Genomic DNA, 19,804 nt, shown 5'->3' on the forward strand with positions numbered 1-19,804 from the left:
TTGATCCTTAGCAATGAAAGACAGACAGACAGACAAGAATAAAGCCCAGGCATGGCTCACAATGCTTATAATCTTATTTTTAAAAAACTCAGATGATGTGAGCCGGGCAGCAGTGGTACAAGCCTGTAATTCCACCACTCTAGGAGGCAGAGGCAGGTGGTGGATCTGTGTGAGTTCAAGGCCAGCTTAGTCTACAAAGTGAGTCCAAAGGACAGCCAAGGCTACACAGAGAAATGCTGTCTTGAAACAAAACAACAACAAAAGTAAGATGTAGTGGTACATGAATATTTTTCAGTCAATACTCAGGAGGAAGAGGCTAGAATGTAGACTGGCCTACGTAGAAAATTTGAGGACATTTAGGGCTACAGAGTGACACCTAATCTCAAAATATAAAAAAGGATTATTTTATTATGTGTCTGTATGTTGGCCCAAACATTCTTTCATTAAAAAAAAAAAAAAGAGCCAAGAAACAAAACTTTTGTTGGGGCCCAGCAAGATGGTTCTGCTACACTTGCCAAGCAAGCCTGGTGACTTGAGTTCCTTGCCACATGGTGGCAAGAGAGAAGGAATTCCTGCAAGTTGTGCGCCGCGCACACACACACACACACACACACACACACTCACTCACACTCACATAATGCATGCACAAATAACATATAAAAATATTTTAAACTATATTTTTGTAGCTGTGGAACTTGTATTCCTTATCGTCACCTTTGGCACCGGGAATTGATTCTAGAGCTACATGCCTGGTGGCAAACACATTAACTATCCCCAATTCTGTGGGCTCAAGAAGAGAAGAATAGAGCTGGTAAGATAGCTTTGGGTAAAGGCCGTTGCCATGCGAGCCTGACCACACAGTGAAAGGAGAAAAGTAACTCCTAAAGGTTGTCCTCTGACCTGTGTGCATGAAAGCCTACACTCAAACACCACACACACACACACACACACACACACACACACACACACACATTCTATGATCAACTATTTTGAAAGAGAGAGGGAGGGAGAGGGATGATGAATCAAAGAACCTTTGTTTTCCTACGGCTAGTTTTACGCTTTAATTATTGCTACTGACTTATCTTTTCAACACAGGAATCTTTGTAGGCCCTGGTGTGGGAGAAACTACGTCGCTGTTTTCAGAGGATCTACAAGGTTAGATTCTGCTGTTGGGTCCCCTGATACCCAGTAGGAAGTGGAACAACAGAAAAGGAAGAGGACAAAGAGCGATATTCTCCATGCCTCCCAGTAACCCATCCTTTTATTCTCACGCCCAGGTCTGCCAAAGGCGGACTTACAAAGGCGATGTGCTCCTTGTTATCAATTCACTTAGTTGATCGTAAGTTACTCCGGCTAGGTGCTTCACACTCCAAAAGCTGTCAGAATGCAGATTCCCCAGCGATGGAGTGTGGGGCTCTGCCTCCTTAAACTGCTAAGTACCAACACCAGATGGTCAGTTATGGTATTTGGGGCAACAGAGTAGCCAAGTGACCAAGGGAAGAAAGCCCCAGTAGGGTAAGGTAGATACAAGGGAAGGAGGGAAGATGAGTTAAAAACCAGACCTGCTTTACTTTGAACATCTCATCTCAAGGAGTTACGGGCTGTTGCCCTCATATCAATCATTTCATTTAATTATTTTATTTTAAAAGATATTTAATTTTTTGTCTGCCTGAGTGTACATATTGCGTGCATGCAGGAGCCTATGGTGGGGCATTGAATCCTCTGCAAGTAAACTGCCACGTGGGTGCCAGGAGTTGAACCCAGGTCCTCGGGAAGAACAGCCAACGGTCTCAGCCATGGCGCCATCTCTCCAGTCCCCAGTCGTTTTATTTTAAGATTGTTGTTCTTATTCACAGTGCACTTTCATCCTAAATTTGGTTTGACTGTCTTAATTCTGTGACGTGTTTTATTAAACCAGTACATACAACTGCTTCATACGCGTCTTCCAACTGCAGAGATCTCAGGCAGTCTCAAAACAGTGATCTCTACTTGGCACAAAACAATAGAGCCCAGGGAGGTGAAGTAAATACATCTGAAATCCTAGGGTAATTGTGATTCAGTTTCTGATGCGTGATTCGTTTCTTTTGCTCTTTCTCACAGATTCTGTAGGTGTTTGCTCAGCCCAGCTACAAGCAGCATGAATATACCCACAGGAAACATTTTGGAAACAGTACCTCTATCTAAGTATAAACAGCTCTTCTGTGTAACAGCGCTATTTTGAGACATTGCCCTAGGATGGGCCAGGGAGCGCTTGTTGTTGTTATTGTTGTTGTTAGTGCTGTTCTTGTTGGTAAAACTTAAGCCATCTGGAACCCAGCCTCAAACTTGGAAGTAAGTGAAAAAAAAAAAAAAAAAAAAAAAAAGAAAAAAGTCTCTGTCTCCGTAAGGAAAACAGTAAGAACCATCCACTAATGCTGGAAGACTGAAAGCCACCCCCAGACTCCAGCCCTAACTGTGTTGATTGGCTTAGGAGCTTTAAATGGTGATAAGGGTTGGGGATGTGCCTCAGTGGTATTAGCACATGCCTAAGCACAGAAATAGTATAGTTCCCCAGCACTGGGGGGTGGGGGCGTGGAGGGAAGGTAGGGAGGAGGGGGGAGGGGGGAGGTGGGCATAATAATATTTGAATTATGTGATTCTCTAATCCATGTCAGTAAAATGGCTTTAAAAGATGATGGAAATGCAGGCATTAGTTTTAGAATGCTTTTCTGGTATCTATCATGTATGAGGCCTTCGGTTCAATATCTAAAAATAGAAAAAGAAAAGAAAGGAAGACATGAATTTCTGTGGAATCTCAGAAAAGGTCCTTTGTCATTTGATGAAGGAGGGAGCGATAAGGCAGGGCTTCCCAGGAGACAGGTGACATTCAGCGATTCTTGAGGTCCGACATGTAAAGAATCTGGGCTTCCAGGAAACTCTTTCACCTATCTTGGACCTTGCTTGCATGCTCCCAGTTTAAGTGAAAATTCTTAGATAACAGCTTCACCGAGTCTTTAAACTGGGATATGCCTCTAATTTTGAATGTCCCACATCCATGTAGTTGTAAAATGTTGCCCAAGTGAGGGGGGCAGTGAGGCAAGCAAGGGAAAAGAAATTAACTCAGATTTGGAGACTGAGGAACTCAACAGAGCACTTGTCTAGCATGTACAAGCCTGGGTCAATCCCGAACACCGAAGCCTAGCAGGACAGAGTGGCTTTGGCCTGCCACAATGGACTGCTTAGAGGACATTCCATTCTGGAGACCTTTGTGGGCCAAATGGCCCTCCCTGCTGCTCCTGGGCTCCTGATCCTGATCTATTTCCTGTCTCACAACTCAGTGCAACCTGGCCACGGTTTCCCAGTTCCTGCCTTTTGTCTTCCTGACATTCATTTTCCAGAGCCGCCACACTGATGTTTAAAAGTGCAAATCATTATATGACTCCTTGCTTCAAAACCACCTGGGTCTTCGACTCAAATCCAAAGTATCTGGTGCTGGCCCCACAACGCCACATTGGAGGTTCCTTATCTCTCCGAGCGGATCCTCTCTCTTGATGCCGAAAGTTAACCTTGAAACTGAGACCTGCCTCCCAGCCAGGGACTTCCTAGCTGCTGTCCTTCGCGTTGGAACAGTCTTGGTTCTGAATCATACCACTGAAACGGTGCTTTCCTGTCCAATCTGTCACCCACCCAACAATACCCACTTGCAACTCCATTTCTCTTTGCTCTTTGTACTGACATCCCGTGGGACTGTCATGCTTATCTGCCACCAAGGTGTCCCGGGGGTGGATTTGCAAAGGCAAACTTCTGTAGATAGTATTTCTTATGGGAGACTGGAAATGCAGCTTAAATTCCTGTTGTATTTAAGTGATCGGTTTTGGAAGAGCCACAAAGGAGGCTTGAAAAAGGCAACTACCTTTCAAATGTTTCACAGTACTTTGTTTTGGTTAAGAAGTTATGAAGTGTAATCACTTCACTTCGTGCTGAACTGGTTTAACTCCTACGCAGAACACTGCCAAATGAGCTGAATGACAAGAATGTGCCTAGATAGCCCACCTGACACTAACTTGATGCCTTTAATTAGCTTCATTAAAAAAAAAAATGTACAGTTGGTTCCTGATATGGCTTTTAAACATCTCCTGGGCTGATGTGTAAGAATAGAATTCAGACTTTATGTGATTATAAAATCAGGACCAAACTAGATTAACGCTCCATCTTCTCCACTCAACAGAAACACAGCTCTGACCAAAGCTATTTGCCAAATTGGGGTATAATCACAATTTGGTTAACAGCAGTGGCCAAGGGGTGAGCAACAGAACTCCAATTTTAATCACATCCGTGACAGAAGGGTCTTTGGCCCTTTCAGTGTAATCTTACAGTGTCATCTCTGTGCCATAGTCCATGTGCAGCTTTTGGGAGATGGAAACCACTGAGTCTACCTGTCTCTAAACTCTTGTGGTTTAGCTCTGGGTATGAACGCAGTACAGCTAAGTGAGTTACATAATTCTGTACAAAGACCAACAGATTACTTTTCCAGAATCACTCTAATTGGCCTTCTAAGTGTTTTCCAGCTGAAATATTTGCATTTTCTCACTCTTTGCTTTTCTAGGCAAACATAAAAACCATGTCCTGTTTCTTGATGACTGAAGTGGGTTGCCCTCATTTCAAAGACCAGTATTCCCCAAACAATCTCTTTTTTTTTCAACACCAAGTATGTATAAATATAAAGTTTATTTAGCATAGTGTTTAGAAAAATAAGTTCACATCATTTCAGAAAACAAATAAAACACTTAATTGTCCAGGCATAACCCCCCATTACAGTACAACATACATACTTTAGATCTCTTTGGTTGGGTAGTTAAGCACAGAAATGTTCTGGGACATGCTGTGTGCTATCATCTAACAGTGCAGTCGAGGCTCTGTTCCCCACCCCATGTCATACATTCTGTATAGTGTTTCTCTTCATGTAAGGCACAGTAAAACCATATCGAGTGTACAACTGGTTGCCTCTAAATGTACAGTACATGCAACAAAATGATACATTTTCTTGGAGAAACCCTGAAAGCCAAAAGTCACATGCTATATAACTTTGATTAATTAAAAAAAAAAATAAGGTGGTAACATTTAATTAAATGAAACGTATCAATTAGACACAAAATAACCATTAGGTTCTACCACCTAGATTTTAGGAAGACTTTGAAACAGTTCTTGTAAATTATCATTGCTTTCCCCACAGATTTCCTGAATTATTTTTATGAGATGATCTATCAAAGATTTTAAAGAATGAAGGACTCGCGGTTACGTACTAATGTGCACATATTGAGGATGTAGCAAGCTAGTCCGCTACAAATGGCCAACAAGCCAACTTTAACATGCAGACTAACAAGGGCACATACAGAGGTCAGGTCAGTGTGCAGTTCAACTATGGGTTTTCTTAAAAAAAAAAAAATCTATGGCTACAACCTCTACTTGCCTTTCACGACACAAGAAAGGCACCGAAAACGTGTAAGTCAGTCTTTAGTATAAATATACATGAGAATAGTTACATAGTACAACACAGATGCTTTTGCTTGTTGGGGGGGGGCGGTGAATGCACCTCCTTTGAATGCTAGATCATTCTCTCTACTAGATGTAACTAAGAGCTGAATGCCAATTCTGGCTCTAGAGTGCATAGATAGGCTGACACCAAAAAAAAAAAAACCACCCCACAGCCAGCAGCAGGGTTGGGCTTCTAGGGAGTTATTTACCTCTATTCCGATTCCTCTTCAGGAATCACTAGAGGGTAATTTGCGGCATCTTCAAGCATTGGTTCATGGAAGGAGGATATCCTGCCACACGAACTCCAAGGGCTCTGAGGCTGACCCTTGGTGTTGAAAGAAAAAAAAAGTCTTTGCACTTCTGTGCACTGAGATCACAGGGTTTACCTTTTCCCATTCACATCTACACGAGCTATATAGCAACTGGCCCTTATTTTGCTGAAAAGAACAGTACGTTCTCATTCATAATGTGCACTGACTCTTGGTGGATTGTACAGCTACCTGGAGAAATTACAGGGTTAGAAGTTCATTCTTTGGGAATATGAATACATTTCCTAGGTAAGTACTTAGTTTTGTGCTATCTTTTCTTTTTCATAGGGAGAAAAGAGGAAGAATAAAAGATACTTTTTTGTGTGTGTAAGTTTGCCTACACACACACACACACACACACACACACACAAACCCCTCATATAACTTGCTGACTTCCCACTTCCTTTGCCAGACAGGTATTTGAAGATAATGGACTCCTGATATCTGCAGCAAGCTAGTGGAAAATATCTTTTTTATGTATGTAAATTACACTACAAGGCCTGTGTAACTAATCACAGCAATATGATCAGCACACGACTGGGCAGGACGTGGGGCCAACACAGCTGTGTAAGTAGTGGCAGAGCGGAAGACGGATGCTCAAACAACTGGCTCTGTTAAAACAAAAGAGTAGCCCCAAAACAAACAGCCTCTGGCCACATAACGTTGTTTCAGCAACTGAGGGACATTCACCAGTTTCACAAAAAAACTGGGATTTAAGTTCTTTATCAGAATGATGGGCACGGAAGTCTTCAGAGGGCTCTTTATCCAGGCTGAAAGTTCCCTTTGTAAGAACAGCAAATGCTAAATAAATACCCGGTGACTTATTTCACGGCCCCAGCCGATAAGCATGTTAGTTAGAAATCAAGCACTCCTTTCCTCCTTTTAAAGAAAGCAAGGTGTGTGCTTCTACCGTCTTTATGCTTGACGACGGAAAGTCACCTTGGAAACGATCACTTTCTTTCTTTCTTTCTTTCTGAAATCAGAGACGCCCTGGACTAACGACATGAAGGCATTTGCATAGTTACATCTTGGATGCGGAGTCCTGCGAACACTTTTAAACACAGCCCACAACATTATCATACAAGAGAATATCCTACAGAAACCCAAAGGATTTGCCAGTAATGGAGACGTGACAAAATAGGGCAGGCAACAGTCTGTGTCATAGTGTACCAACCAACTCAAAAACACTGAGATTGGAGTTTCAACTGGACGGATTTTTGTTCACTACAATTTACATGTCCTTTGTTTACTTGAAAATGAGTAGTGGTGGTGCATGCCTTTTGTCTCAGTAGGTAGGAGGCAGAGGCAGGGAGATCTCTGTGAGTTCCAGGACAGCTCTGGCTGTTACTCAGAGAAACCCTGCCTTGGGAAAAACAAAAACAAAAACAAAAACAAGAGAAAACAAGTAGTTTTCACAGCCCGAAGAATTGCCGTTTCATGGTCTTCGATAATTCTTTTACTTTCATTATAACGATAAAGCATCGCCAATAAGTGTTTATCCACGTGCATGACAAACTTTACACATATTTAGTGAAACTTACGTCTGCCGCACATAAAGCGGTAGTAAACGTGACCCTGTTTGACAGTACAAAAGAGCCACCCACACTCTGTTGACACTTCTGTACCTTATTAGTAATAAAAAGGCCACAAGGTAAAAAGGCACATAGGAGTCTATATAAAACATATTTAAATGAAGCAAACCTGCTAAAGAAAGAGGGATGTGATGAGAAGTACCAAAATTCCAGTTTTGGGGGTTAAGAGTTCCTGTTTCAGTGTCAACATTGACCTCAATAGACTACTGACAAAAATCACAAAAAAAAAAAAAAAAAAAAAAGCTTGGTTGGAAACAAAGATGTCCTAATTCCGCTCAAACAATAAATATAAATTAAACAGTAAGAAAACAATTTTCTTTTCAGTTCACAGAGCCTGAAGGGAGACATACGTGATATAAATAAAAATTCACTGTACTTACTCAAATCTTGCTTATAGAACTGGCATATTTACATTCGTACCCAAGTTGTGTCAGAGTTTAGTGGAGTTTCAAACTTTCTCTGCCACATTTAACTACTAACAATCACATTTAGAAACAGGTAGAGAACTAAAACCAAGCCTTTCCCAAAAAAAATGCTGAAAACGATGAATGTGTGTACGTACACACAAACACACACATAAGCTACTTAATTTGAAAAATATACCCTTATGATAGTCTAGAGTACCACTGTTTCACAACCATCTCAATGCCCATGGAGTAAAAGTAAACAACAAACAAACAACTGCATTGCTTCTAACAACAGCCTCTAGCTATTATTTAATTTTCTAAGTTTAGGCGAATACATTTTAAATTTAAAATCCTATCATGTTCCATTTAGACCTTAGAATTATATTGCTGACTAAATGATATATGATGGTTTGATACAGTTCACTTGTCACCATCTATTTAAGAGCAACCGTGATGTGAACAGAAAGGTCTCAGCAATGCAGTTCCACTCCTGTGTATTTGACTACGATCTTCATGCAGATCAGTCCAAATGCATGTGCTTCCGAAGTAGACTGGTTTCCTTTAAACGAGTAAGAGCTCTCTGTCTTCAGGGCTTCACAAAGAGAAGATTTGCTGCTGATAATGGAGAAAAGGGGTGTTGTGTGGTGAATCAGGCTTATAAGTCTTGCATATCTTCATCCAACTGGACAGTCTGGAGCTTGGCCAGCTCTTTTTTGTCCGTTCCCAGGTCTTCACAGACAGTTTCTACCATGCCGTCCAGAACATACTTGGATTTGGAGTCCAACATCATTAAGTTGTTTGTTGCTTTGTTCTCCGAGTTTTGTAAGAAATTCTCCTTTATGTTAGCTACCGACGGCAGAACCAAGCGCTGTTCCCTGACAAAATCCTGGTGAACGGCTGGCGAGGCGTGACCCACCTGCTCTTCAGCTGTAGGAACTATTTCCCCCAAGGCAGCCTGAGTCATAGGGACTGACAGTAGGTCTTGACCAGTGATAAGGGAACAGTTCTGAAGGGTTGCATAGTTAGTGTTGCTAACAGATGTCACAGTAGATTTGCTGGCCACAGGTGCAGACATTGGCTGGCTCTCGGCAATGTCAGGGTTTAGCTCAGTGGGATTTAGTAGTGTAGGGGGAGTCAGGGAAAAGCTATGAGCCGGGGACACATTCACTAAGGAAGAGGCCAGTGGGTGGAGGCCACTGCCAGAGAGATTGTCAGAAGAGAGGCTTGCATTCACTTGTGCGTTGTGATTGACGGGCATCAGCTGAGAAAAGACCAGGCCTCTTTCTAAGCCTTCCTGTTTCACAGCTCCTACAGTCTGGCCTGAGTTAGGAACAGTGTATACCACTGCACTTGGGGCAAGAGGGCTCAGGAAAAGTTTGCCATGCTGGACTGTGGCAGACTCGCTTGTAAATGTGCTTCCATCTGAAGTGCTTGAATTTACTGAAATATTCCCTAGGGAAAAAAGTACCAGTTAGCATTGATGAAAACCACACAGAAAGGGAAGCAAACAAACGGTGACTTCTTTCACACACATGGTTTTTCCTCAGGTATAGGATTTATGGAGAGGGGCCGCTTCAATGTGCTATGGCAGTGATGGGGACTGAACTCGGAGCCTTCCACATGCTAGGCACAAATTCTGCCACTGAGCCACAGACCATCTGCATTTGTTAACTTCCCATGTCACTGTTATGACCGAAAAGAGGCACTGCTGGCGGCTTGGAAGGTTATGTGTAGGGGAGGGCCTGGGGACAGAGTCCCTCAGCTTCCCCCCAAATTAAAACAAAAATACAAGACAGCCAATCAAAGCAAGCAAGTATGAGGGACCTGAGACTGAACTTGAGACCAAGGGAAAAGGAAAAAAGAGAAGAAGGAAAATCTTGTTCAAGTTGTGATGTGTGGAGTTTCTGGGTCTTTACCAGAGACTTAGCGTCTCTTAGTTGGTAGTGATCACTAACACTGTCAGTCAGAAAGAGAAAACACAGATGCAAAAGAAAATATTTTTGTTAGAACTGCACCGGCACTAGCCAGGTGGTGTGGAGAACTTGGAGCCAGGGAGTGTTGCGGGGGAAAAGGGGAGCAGAGGCAGGCAGCTCTCTGCGAGTTCGAGGCCAGCCTGGTTTACAGAGTGAGTTCCAGGACAGCCAAGGCTACACAGGGAAACCCTGACTCAAAAAACAAACAAACAACAACAAACCTAAACTAAACCAAACCAACCAAACAAACAAAAACTCTGCACAAGTCCTGACATAAAACGTAAATGAAAACATCCAAAATACCACATAAAATGGGTTTCTCTAGAATTTACAAGTTAACCACATCAGCCTGTACAGACACGTTTCAGACCTCCGCCAAACTATGAATAAAGCAGTCTTGAGTCAACAAAACCCTGAAGGCTCTTTTTTTCCTCTTCTTCTTCCCTCTTTTCTTGTGCTAGCTCTAAATCTTCAGTGTTGCAGTGATGGGAGAAATTAATGGTAACACTGAAGTGTTCTTTTTGAAGTACAGAAGCACATAAAGTACCAGAATTAACACCTCTGTAAAAGGTGTCTTTTGAGGCTCTCTAATGGCCTGTAGAGGCTAGGAAAAAAAAAAAAAAAAGCGCAAGCTGAAGATCGATGGTCAAATGAGAAACTTGGGACAACACAGACCCCATATCTCCAAATACAACCCCCCATTTGAGTTTTTGAAAAGGAACAGTGAAATGACAGCAATTTAGATGACTCAAGTCCCCAAATATTACCACAGAGAGAAGGGTGAATTTAGGGAGATTTCTGGGGAAGAATTAAGATGGGGCACTTATCAACCCTCCTTTTGAATTAGGGGTCTAATCAACTCCCTTACGAGTCAGAAAACGGGCCAATATTAGATTAAGTAATTCACTCAACATTGCCCTTCTTGAATTATTAGAATAATTGTGATAATAGCACTATCTATGTTAATAAGTGCCGTTTATATGCCTTTCAACATTATAAGCACTTTATGTAAACAAAAGAGTGTCTTTACATGAGAAAAAAAAAAAAAAAGGAGAAAACACTGTATTTGAACTCCTTTAAAAAATGTCTACCTACTAATACATAATAAGTAATTCTCCGTGGAAAGACTGTTCGGAACGAAACAGTTCTGTGTATGGTTGGGTTAGTCTCTAATCTATTTTAAACCTTTTGGTTTTAAATGCTTTTTAAAAGCCATGTTGGCTTCAAAACTGTAAGGAGGGAAAAGCCGATCAATGTTTGCTTTGCTTTGGGTATGTGTTAGTGAAACTGTTTACTAGCAGACATGCACAAAATGATTATTTTTGATAGAGTCATAAATAGCAATATATGCGACATTTCCCCAACAGCTAATAATAAAAAAAAAAACACGTAAAACAATGCACTCTGTACATGTAAAATAAACTTTAGCAAATATAAACGAAGGAAAAAACAAGATATATTCCAAAGGATGATTTTTTTCTCCCCCCAGTATTGGGGATTGAGCCCAAGGCCTCAGACATAAAACACGATTTTGTTGTTTTAAGACAAGATCTCTGTAAATAGCCCCGGCTGTCTTGGAATCCACTCTGTACACCAGGCTGACCACAAACACAGAGATGGGCCTGCCTCTGCCGCCCAAGTGCTGGGATCAAAGGTGTGCGCCACCATGCTGGGGTGGAACATGATTTTTAAATACAGCTGCAGCTAAGTTACAAATTAAACAATAATTTAAAAATCAGTACCAAAACTGAACTGAAAAACCCCAGGTGCAAAGCATAATTTCACAATAATGCTAAGGAAGAAAACAAACAAACAAACAAACAAGAAAGCACAAATCCTCTCTGATTATAAAATGAATAAAAATATAAACTGTCTGCTTTTCCTTGTAACTTCCTATTTAACTTTCCCAGCTATCTAGGAAGACAGGACTGTGTTTCTGGACATTTTAAAGAATGTTCAGTGTTAAGGTTGACTTGATTTGGTTTGGGGATGGACTCTCACTACATAACCTGGTTTAACTTGGAGGTAGCTCTAAGTGACTACGTAGTTCAGGCAGGCCTTGAACCCTAATCTTCGGCTTCAGTCTCCTAAGTGTTAGGATTACGGGCATTTACCACAGTACCCATCTTGGCCTGTTTTTGTTTTTTTTTTTTTTTAAATAAAGTTCAAATTCCCGAAATGCTTTCCTGCAAAGTGTAATACACAACTACTACAAAGCAAGGTTGCCTCCTTGGAACCCTCTGGTTAAACTTATGCCTTCAATTTGCCCAGAGAGTCAGAGGTAAGAGCCTGGTCATTTGATCTTAGCTAATTTAACTGACCATGCTATTCTTATTCCTAGTAAATATCCCATTTAGGAGCTAGCAATTGCTGGGTGGTGTAGGTGCAAGCCTTTAATCTCAGCACTTGGAGGCAGAGGCAGGCAGATCTCTGAGGTCTGCCTGGTCAACAGAATGAGGTCCAGGACAGACAGGGCTACAAAGACAAACCCTGTCTTGAAAAAACTGAAGGGGGGGAGTGGAAAACAACACCCCCCCCAAAAAAAGCCCACCCTAGTTATTACTTCATAATACTTTTCTATGACACTGTTTTTCTCAATTACAGATGAAAAGCCTTTTGTATTTCTCCCCTGCTAACATATATACTCCTACTGTCTGTACAACTTTGTTGTCAGAAATGCTGCAAACTTCTCGGAAATTTTCATAAAGCGGGAAAATGGGTTAGAGTCCTAAATAATTGTAAAACTAAGCTCTTTGGCTCTCTCTGGATTATTTGTCTTTTGTCCTAGAGTAACTTGAGTTAACTCTATACATACATAACCTGGAGCAAAGAACTAAAGTGTGTGCTACAGGGCAGTGTGGCTTACTCTCTCTCTTTTTCTAGAGAGAGAAAATATGTGGGGTGAAATGTACAACCCATTTTTCACTAATGCCTCCAATAAGTTGAAATACTTGTATAAAAACTGACGGCGTTGCAGAAGGTTGACCTTTGGTAAAAACCTGGGTTTTCAGACTTGCGTACAGGAGGGATAACATGTCCACCAGTTCCTGCCTCTAAGAGCTAAGGGCTGCACAGCTTCCAATGCCCAGCCTTCTCACTGTTCCTGTTTCTCTGCAGTGAAAAAAACGACAAGTGATCCAGGTTTGATTCACGTTCCTGAGGATGGTGTGCTAGCCTCAGGCTTACTTCCTTTCTCCAATAGACTGCTGTTAGCAGCACCACAAATGCTCGAGGACACAGTTGATTTTAGAACGATAAGCCCACACAGCTGAGAAAGGAACATACATCCAGAGCGACAGAAAAGCACATATTCTTCTAACTTTCCTTTAGGTCCTTTTAGGTTTTAGTATTAACTGTAGGAAGAACAGGACGCAAACAAGAATAGATCCTGCCTTTTAGTTTACTCTTTTAAAAGGTTTTTTTTTTTTTCTGGTCAAATAAATAACTACTTGACTAATTTTTATGTTCCTAGCAATTTTATTAATTTTTAATTTAAAAATGTCAAGTACTGGGTTATTTCATAAGCGCTGGTTGACTTATCATACTCCTCTAATTGTAGAGTTGGCAAGATCTGCTATAAACTGTACTTTTCCATTCCGTTTGAGGAAATTAAAACCCCACTCCCCAGGATGTAAGAAAATCAGGCAAGCTGGAGAGTGTTTAGATACTGGGAATCACATCAAGGCTATTCTCTAACTGTGTAAACCAATGGTGTGTCTGGGTAATAACAACAATCTATTGCATTCACTATTAAATCCATCATCTACAGCAAGTAGCCAACACATGCCCTGGTGCATTATGGTACCAAAAGAGGCTTTTACCTTGTGAAGCTGCTACTGAGACAGGGGGCAGCTGCAGTGGAGAGAATCCAATGCTCCCATTAAGGAACTGGCCGTTTGCTCCCGAATTAGGGATCTGGACAATGCCATACTGGTTAATTTGCACTGGTGTAGTAAAAGTCACCACAGAGCCGCCATCCTGAGAGGCCACTGTCTGAACGCCTTCTCTTTTCACTTCAGTGCAGGGTATCAGCCCTGGGAATGACACGGGGGCACTAGCGCTGTAAGAGGTGGTGGCTGCTGAGTTCACAGCTGAACTCTGGAGGACTTTGAATTCCTTCACATCCTGGGAGGTAGAGCCCAGGATGTCTGTCATGGCTATGCCATTGCTCACAATGTTTGAAGACATTTTTGGTGGGTTCAGCGACACAGTCTGTGTGTTCCCCACATTCAGTCCATTAAGGATAACTCCACTGTGTCCCTGAATAAAAGAATTACCATTAAGGAAGACAGGTGAAGTACTCGCTGGTACCAAGCTTCCATTCAACAAAACTCCAGAAGAGCTTAAGGATATCTTAGCATTTCCAATTTGTTGCATATATACTGGCTCCATGTGGCTAGAAAGGCTGAGGTTGGTGACGCCATCAGATGCACCCGAAAGTGGGTGGGGAGACAAATCCTCGTGTCCCTTGCTGGATTCGTCTTCAGTGCTGGGGTTGCCATCTGATTCACTGTTAAGGGGGAGAAGACATTTTGAACGTCAAGGGGATGACAATCTACGTAGCTTATAAAACATCCTCCAAGCCCACTAAAGGCAGTATTTAAGCAAAGCACACCAGATGCCTGCTGGCCCTGCTGAAACCACGAGGTAAATTCTGCCTGGCTGGACAATGAGAACATGAATTCGGATCCTAACATTTTTTTTTTTTTCTTAAAAATCAATCCAGAGAAAGACAAGAGGGTTGGACAATGTAAAATTCAACCAAAAGAACTTCAGTACTGTGTTTTCTTTCCTTCTTATGGCATTAATGTTAAAAGGACTGCTACCTCTGCCATTGAAACAACTCATTAAATGTTAATGTGTTTTTTCCTGTTTAAGAAAGCCGTCCTCTTTCTAAACCATTTCAGATTAGTGTTATTTTTGAAGGTAGATGGAATTGCCAAAAGGAGCAGGAGGTGTGGTGAGGTGTTCAGTTTTATCTTCCAGTTAGTTGAAAAGAGATAATTTTCTCACCTGCTCCCAAACTTCTACTCCACCAGACAAACAACTCTCATTCAATAAAGTGGCTGCCCTTGTGGGAAAGATACTTGCCACCCAAGGTAGGCGCAGTTGCCTTTGAATCCCAAGGAAGCCATAGGGGCCTATTTAACACACACCATCCGGTGCCCTGGTCAGGTGGGAGGGAAAAGGTGAGCATCACTCAGTGGCCTTGTAACTATCAAACTCCTTCACCGAGTCCTCAGTCCCTCTATGCCGGGATCCTGGACTTAAGGGAAATAACCAAGTTCAGGTCAGGGAAGAATGGTGGCAGTCTTCCTCACTTGGTCTGAGTCTGGGCGGGGCAGGACAGAAGCAGTTCGCAGGCCTGGTGGGACTTGGTCCAGCTGAAGATCCAGTGTGGTCCGATCCCTTTCAAGCTGAGGGGAGGGGATTACCGGGCTTTGGGCTTTGGGGCTGGGAGCGCAGAAAGCGCTTTGATTTACGAGCTGAGCGGTCGCCGCCATTGGTGAGGGTGACTCACCAGGGGTGCGGGTGGGAGGTAGATCCGGAGAGGGGCCTATACCAGGCAACTGGGCTGGGGGTTGAGGGTGTGGAGTTAATGCGGAGGAGGGTGAAGTCAGCAGAGCGTGGCTAAGAGTGTGTGTGGTTGCAGGACAGCCGGCCTGCATGTGGCACCGGCTTCGTACCCAGTGCCTTGGCCTAGCAGATTCCTTCGGTGTGTCTGCACTCCAGGGTAGGTGGGGTCGCCTAACTAGTGCTCCTTCTCTGAGTTGCCCCCTCTCTCACGGCTGATGAGGGGTGCTCCCAAGTCGCTGGGAATGTTTTGTTTATGGTTACCGGGAGCCAGAGTCAGGGCTGCACAGTGCGCCTCTCTCCCTGCCTGGGGTGAACTGTGGGCCTCAGGGCTCCGCCCGGGCGCAGTGGCAAAGCAGCGAGGGCGGGCTGCTGCCGGCTCTGGAATGCGCAGGGTGATCACCTTCACCTAGCCCAGGAGAGCTGCCTGCCTCCCTGGCTCCTGAGTTCCTTCACAGGGCAGAACATTTGAGCTGCATTTAGATTCTTTTCTCGCCAATCCCCATAGGGAGGGGCCCACCTTTTCTTTACCCACCCTACAAGAATACACATAAACACACACAGACACCCAAAAGGCACATACAGCCGAGATTATGACATTAGCGGACACACAAAAGAGGTTGAAAAACTGCATTTTCTACGAAAGAAGGGGGGAGGAGGGAAGCATTGACTATAAAGTTCAAACCAGAAAGAGTGGGGGTCGGGGCTGAAGGAGGACTTAGTGGCTACCTCCCCCACTTCTTTCCTGCTGTCCACCTTATGCCAGCTGGTCCCTTATCCCCCAATTGTCCCACCAGGAGGGAATCATGCTGCGTTCAGGGGCCCAAGAAACTGCCCTTCAGTCCTGCCACCCCTGTGGCACTGTAACCCGATCCGAAGTTGTTCAGAATCAGGTTTCAAAACACCGCATTGGCAAGCAGCACTGGCACCCTACGCTGCCCTAGCCGCGCTGGGAACCGGGGAGGGCAGGGTGAATGATTAACTCTGTCATATTAAAGCCTCGACGTCCCCAGACCCCATTCGGGCCACCGGTCTCCATTAACGCCCCCTTTTCCTTCCAGGGCGGCCCTGGTGACCTCTAGGGCAGGACCGGGGCTCAGTCGAATTCTGGGTATCCTGGAGCGTTGGCGCACTCCTGGCTCTCAGGGACCCGGCGGAGCCATAGACCCCGGCCGGCGCCGGCAGCCCCTGCGGGCTCGGAGCCGCCGTGAGAACAGCCTCGCCGGCGTGCGCACACCCTCCGTACAGGAACCAAGGAAAGTGGCAACTTCAAAGGCAGCAGGATGGGGGTGGGAAGCCGGGCAGCAGTGACCAGCGAAGTGGGGGCGGAGACTGAGACCTAGGCGGGCGACCAGAAACTTCTGGTGGCAGGAGGGGGAGGGTTAGGAGGGAGGATCCCCCGCCCGTAGCCACCGTCGTCCTCCCCTCTCCCCGTAGGGAAAGCGAGGTGGGGGGCGGGGAGAGGTGGGCAGCCGGACCAGGCTGGTGGGGAAGGTAAGCGCCATGTTTGCGAGCGCTTGGAGAAAAAGAAAGCTGGGAAGGGGTGGGGGTGGGGGGAAGGAGGAGGAAAGTTGGCGCTCACCTTTTGGACTGGGTCTCGGAGGGATTCCGGTCGCGCTGCCGCCGGTTCTTGAACCAGTTGCTGACCTGGGTGAGGGAGAGGCCAGTGATCTTGGCCAGGTGCCGCTTCTCGGCGGGCGAGGGGTAGCGATTCTGCTTGTAGAGCTCCTTGAGAGCGTTGCGCGACTTCTCCTTGAAACAATACACCGTCTCCTCGCCGTCCCAGATGGTGCGGGGCAAGGGGAATTTCCTGCGCAGCCGGTACTTGTCCACGGCGCCCAGGGGCCGGCCGCGCGCTCGCTCGGCCTCGGTGTAGCGCGCCTTGTACCAGAGCTGCTGCAGCAGCGGATGGTTGGCCGACTCGAAGCTATGGCTCTCGAGGATGCTGTACAACTCGGGGTAGATGCCCTGGTGGAAGGCCACGAGCGCTCGCGCCTTCAGCAGGCTCTCGTTGCCACGTAGCAGGTCGCTCTGGGGCAGGGACCACAGGAACCGGGCCAGGCGGTCCAGGTTGCCCCCCTGCTGCAACGCTTCGCACACGCAGGCGACATGGTCCGGGGAGAAGGCCAGCGGGGGCTGCGCAGCCGCTGCGTGCTGGTGCCTGCCCAGAAGTTCCGAGTGGAGTTGTACCTGATCTGCCGCTCCGGCCGCCGCTGCCCCTTCCTCCCGGCTTACCCTGGAGGCAGCCGCGGCGTCCCCCGGCTCCAGGGGGAACGGAGCTGGAGCCGGGGGGCTCAGCCCTGCCGCCGCGCCCCCCGCCACTTCTCGGTGCGCCTCCTGTCCTTCCGAGGCGCTTTCCATCCCATTCTCCTGCTTGATGTCCGCCGCACTTGCAATCTGCCCGGTGGGGGAGGAAGAGGACATTTTTTGTTGTTTATTTTCCTCCCTCCCTCACTCCCTCGCACTCTTTTCCTCTTTCTTTCCCCCTCTCTTACTCCTCCTTCTTCGTCTCCCTCCCCCTCCCCCCTCCGGAAAGCCCACTCCCTCCCTCCCGGTTTCGGCTGGATCTGGCCGATCAGGTTTCCCCCAGGCCACGCAGTCACCATTAAGATAGCTGCTAGAGCAAAGTAGTGTAAACGGATAGCTGCCTTCTGCCGTTCCCCCAACGTGACTCCTCCGGTTGCTGCATACTATATGGCACTGGCCGCCCGGCCGGCCCGGCCGCGCCACCCCATTGGCTATTTCACATTCAGTGGGAGGAGGAGACACTGTTTCTATCCCTGTCGATCACCCGCCTCCCACTCCACCCCTTGCCTTTCCCTCTCTCTCTGACCCCCCAGGCACCTATACCTGCCGGAAAACACCGACATTCTTTTCTGGCTATGTTTCTGAATGGGCAGTTACCTAGTGGGGCCTGAAAACTCGACAGCTCTTTCAAAGAAAGGCCATGTGATTCCCAAGGGAATATTAATCTCGTGACCTTAAGGTCTGGACGGCTAAATTTTTAACAAAGAGACCACCCCCAGTATGTGGATGCCAAAACTTAAGAGAATAATTCCCAAGCTTCCCGGCTCCTCCCTCTTCTCCTCCCCCACCTTGGGATGTCTTTATTAAGGATGTGTATTCAAAAGGGTCAAGAACAGCACTAAGGAATGTTCTGCGGGAGAAGCATTGATAGTAATGAAAATTCCAGAGGGGGAGAACTTCCCGAAAACCTGGAAATAAGCAGTGTGTGTAGTCCACTTGGATGACAAAAGCAAGAAGTATTAATAATAATAATAATAATAGTAATAATAATAAAGTTGCCAGAAGCCTGGAAACCCTGAGATGGAATGGACATAAATAAGCGTATAGAAAATAAAACTGGATGTTTATCTTGGATAAGTAGTAAGAAAGAGAGCTAAGTTATAAGATAAGCTAAGAACCCAAACCTGCTTATCATAGTAGAAACACTCAAAATATATGCACCAAATGTCCCCCGCCTCCAGCTCCCAACACACACACACACACAATGTGGTGCTAGGATGGATAAATAGTTTCTCTTTGAAGGTGATAGATTGGTCTGGGAAGAACAACTTCTCTATATGCGGGCATGTTGGAGATCAGTGCAGGATCACCAGCCCTTGCCAAACACACACAAATGGAAGACTGGTCTCAGGGTTTGGGGCTGAGGGTGTGGAGGTAGAGTGTGTTGCTGTCATCAGTTGGGTTTCTTCCGATCATGGACCTCTGTTCATGAGGTCTTAGCTCAGAAAGGGGCGAAGCTGTCTGTGGCTTCTGTGGGTCAGCTGGATTTGCCTGTGGGTGCTTCTCAAAGTCTAACAGCTGAGTGTCTTCTCCCTAACCTTTATCTGAGGGTTGCCTTGTATTGCTTCTGCTTCGCAGTTAGTCACAACTGCCTATTTCAGCATGTTGTAAGGCAGCTGTTTGGGTCACCTGCTGTCACATCAATTTGGTGAGACTCTCTCTCTCTCCTTTTTTGCTACCAGGCTGAATTTTATTGTTGGTCAGCCAAGATATTTGATACAGAACCTAATTGTTCTATGAAAATGTGTGTGTGTGTGTGTGTGTGTGTGTGTATGCCCGCACATGCCAGCCATCATGACATATGTGTGGAGGTCAGAGGACAACTCTTAGGAGTCAGTTCTCTGATTTTCTTCTTCCACTTAGGTGGTTAGGCTTAATGGCAAACATCTTTGCCAATTCAGCTTTCTCACCAGCCCTCACTCTTCCTTCCTTCTTCCCTTTCTTTCAAAAACAATATCCTAATATTATGAAACCATAAGTGGTGATATATTTGGCAGCTTTAAAATTGATGATCATAGGAAAGACTTCATTTTTCTCTTCCTTTGAAGACATCAAGAGAGCTATCAAGTTCAGGGTGATATTTGGGTTTTAAAACTTCCTTGCTTTTTAAAATTTTCTTGTACTTGAAA

The 19,804-nt window shown here is 45.1% G+C and overlaps 1 protein-coding gene across 2 annotated transcripts; it reads right to left on the reverse strand.

The window, feature by feature from the left end:
- Positions 1–5,393: 5,393 nt before the first annotated feature.
- LOC110554585 (homeobox protein SIX4) lies at positions 5,394–18,055 on the reverse strand. Of its 2 annotated transcripts, XM_060387638.1 has the most exons (4): positions 17,972–18,055; positions 16,951–17,765; positions 13,616–14,304; positions 5,394–9,273 (listed from the first exon to the last, which is right to left on the reverse strand). In XM_060387638.1, exons 1-4 carry the CDS (start codon positions 17,972–17,974, stop codon positions 8,477–8,479), a joined length of 2,304 nt encoding a protein of 767 aa, XP_060243621.1. In that variant the 5' UTR covers positions 17,975–18,055; the 3' UTR covers positions 5,394–8,476. The 2 variants fall into 2 exon arrangements, with proteins under 2 accessions (XP_060243621.1, XP_021502932.1); XM_021647257.2 differs by having other exon boundaries at positions 16,951–18,055.
- Between the last annotated feature and the right edge of the window lie 1,749 nt (positions 18,056–19,804).

Source organism: Meriones unguiculatus, chromosome 7 (genome assembly GCF_030254825.1).
Source record: "Meriones unguiculatus strain TT.TT164.6M chromosome 7, Bangor_MerUng_6.1, whole genome shotgun sequence".
Classification (NCBI taxonomy): Eukaryota; Metazoa; Chordata; class Mammalia; order Rodentia; family Muridae; genus Meriones; species Meriones unguiculatus.

Coding starts and splice junctions, on each gene's coding strand:
- LOC110554585 (XM_021647257.2), bottom strand. CDS start 17,792: ATGTCCTCTTCCTCCCCCACCGGGCAGATTGCAAGTGCGGCGGACATC. Junction 14,305..16,950: donor TCCGAGACCCAGTCCAAAAG/GTGAGCGCCAAC, acceptor CCCCCTTAACAG/TGAATCAGATGGCAACCCCA. Junction 9,274..13,615: donor CTCAGTAGCAGCTTCACAAG/GTAAAAGCCTCT, acceptor TTTTTTCCCTAG/GGAATATTTCAGTAAATTCA.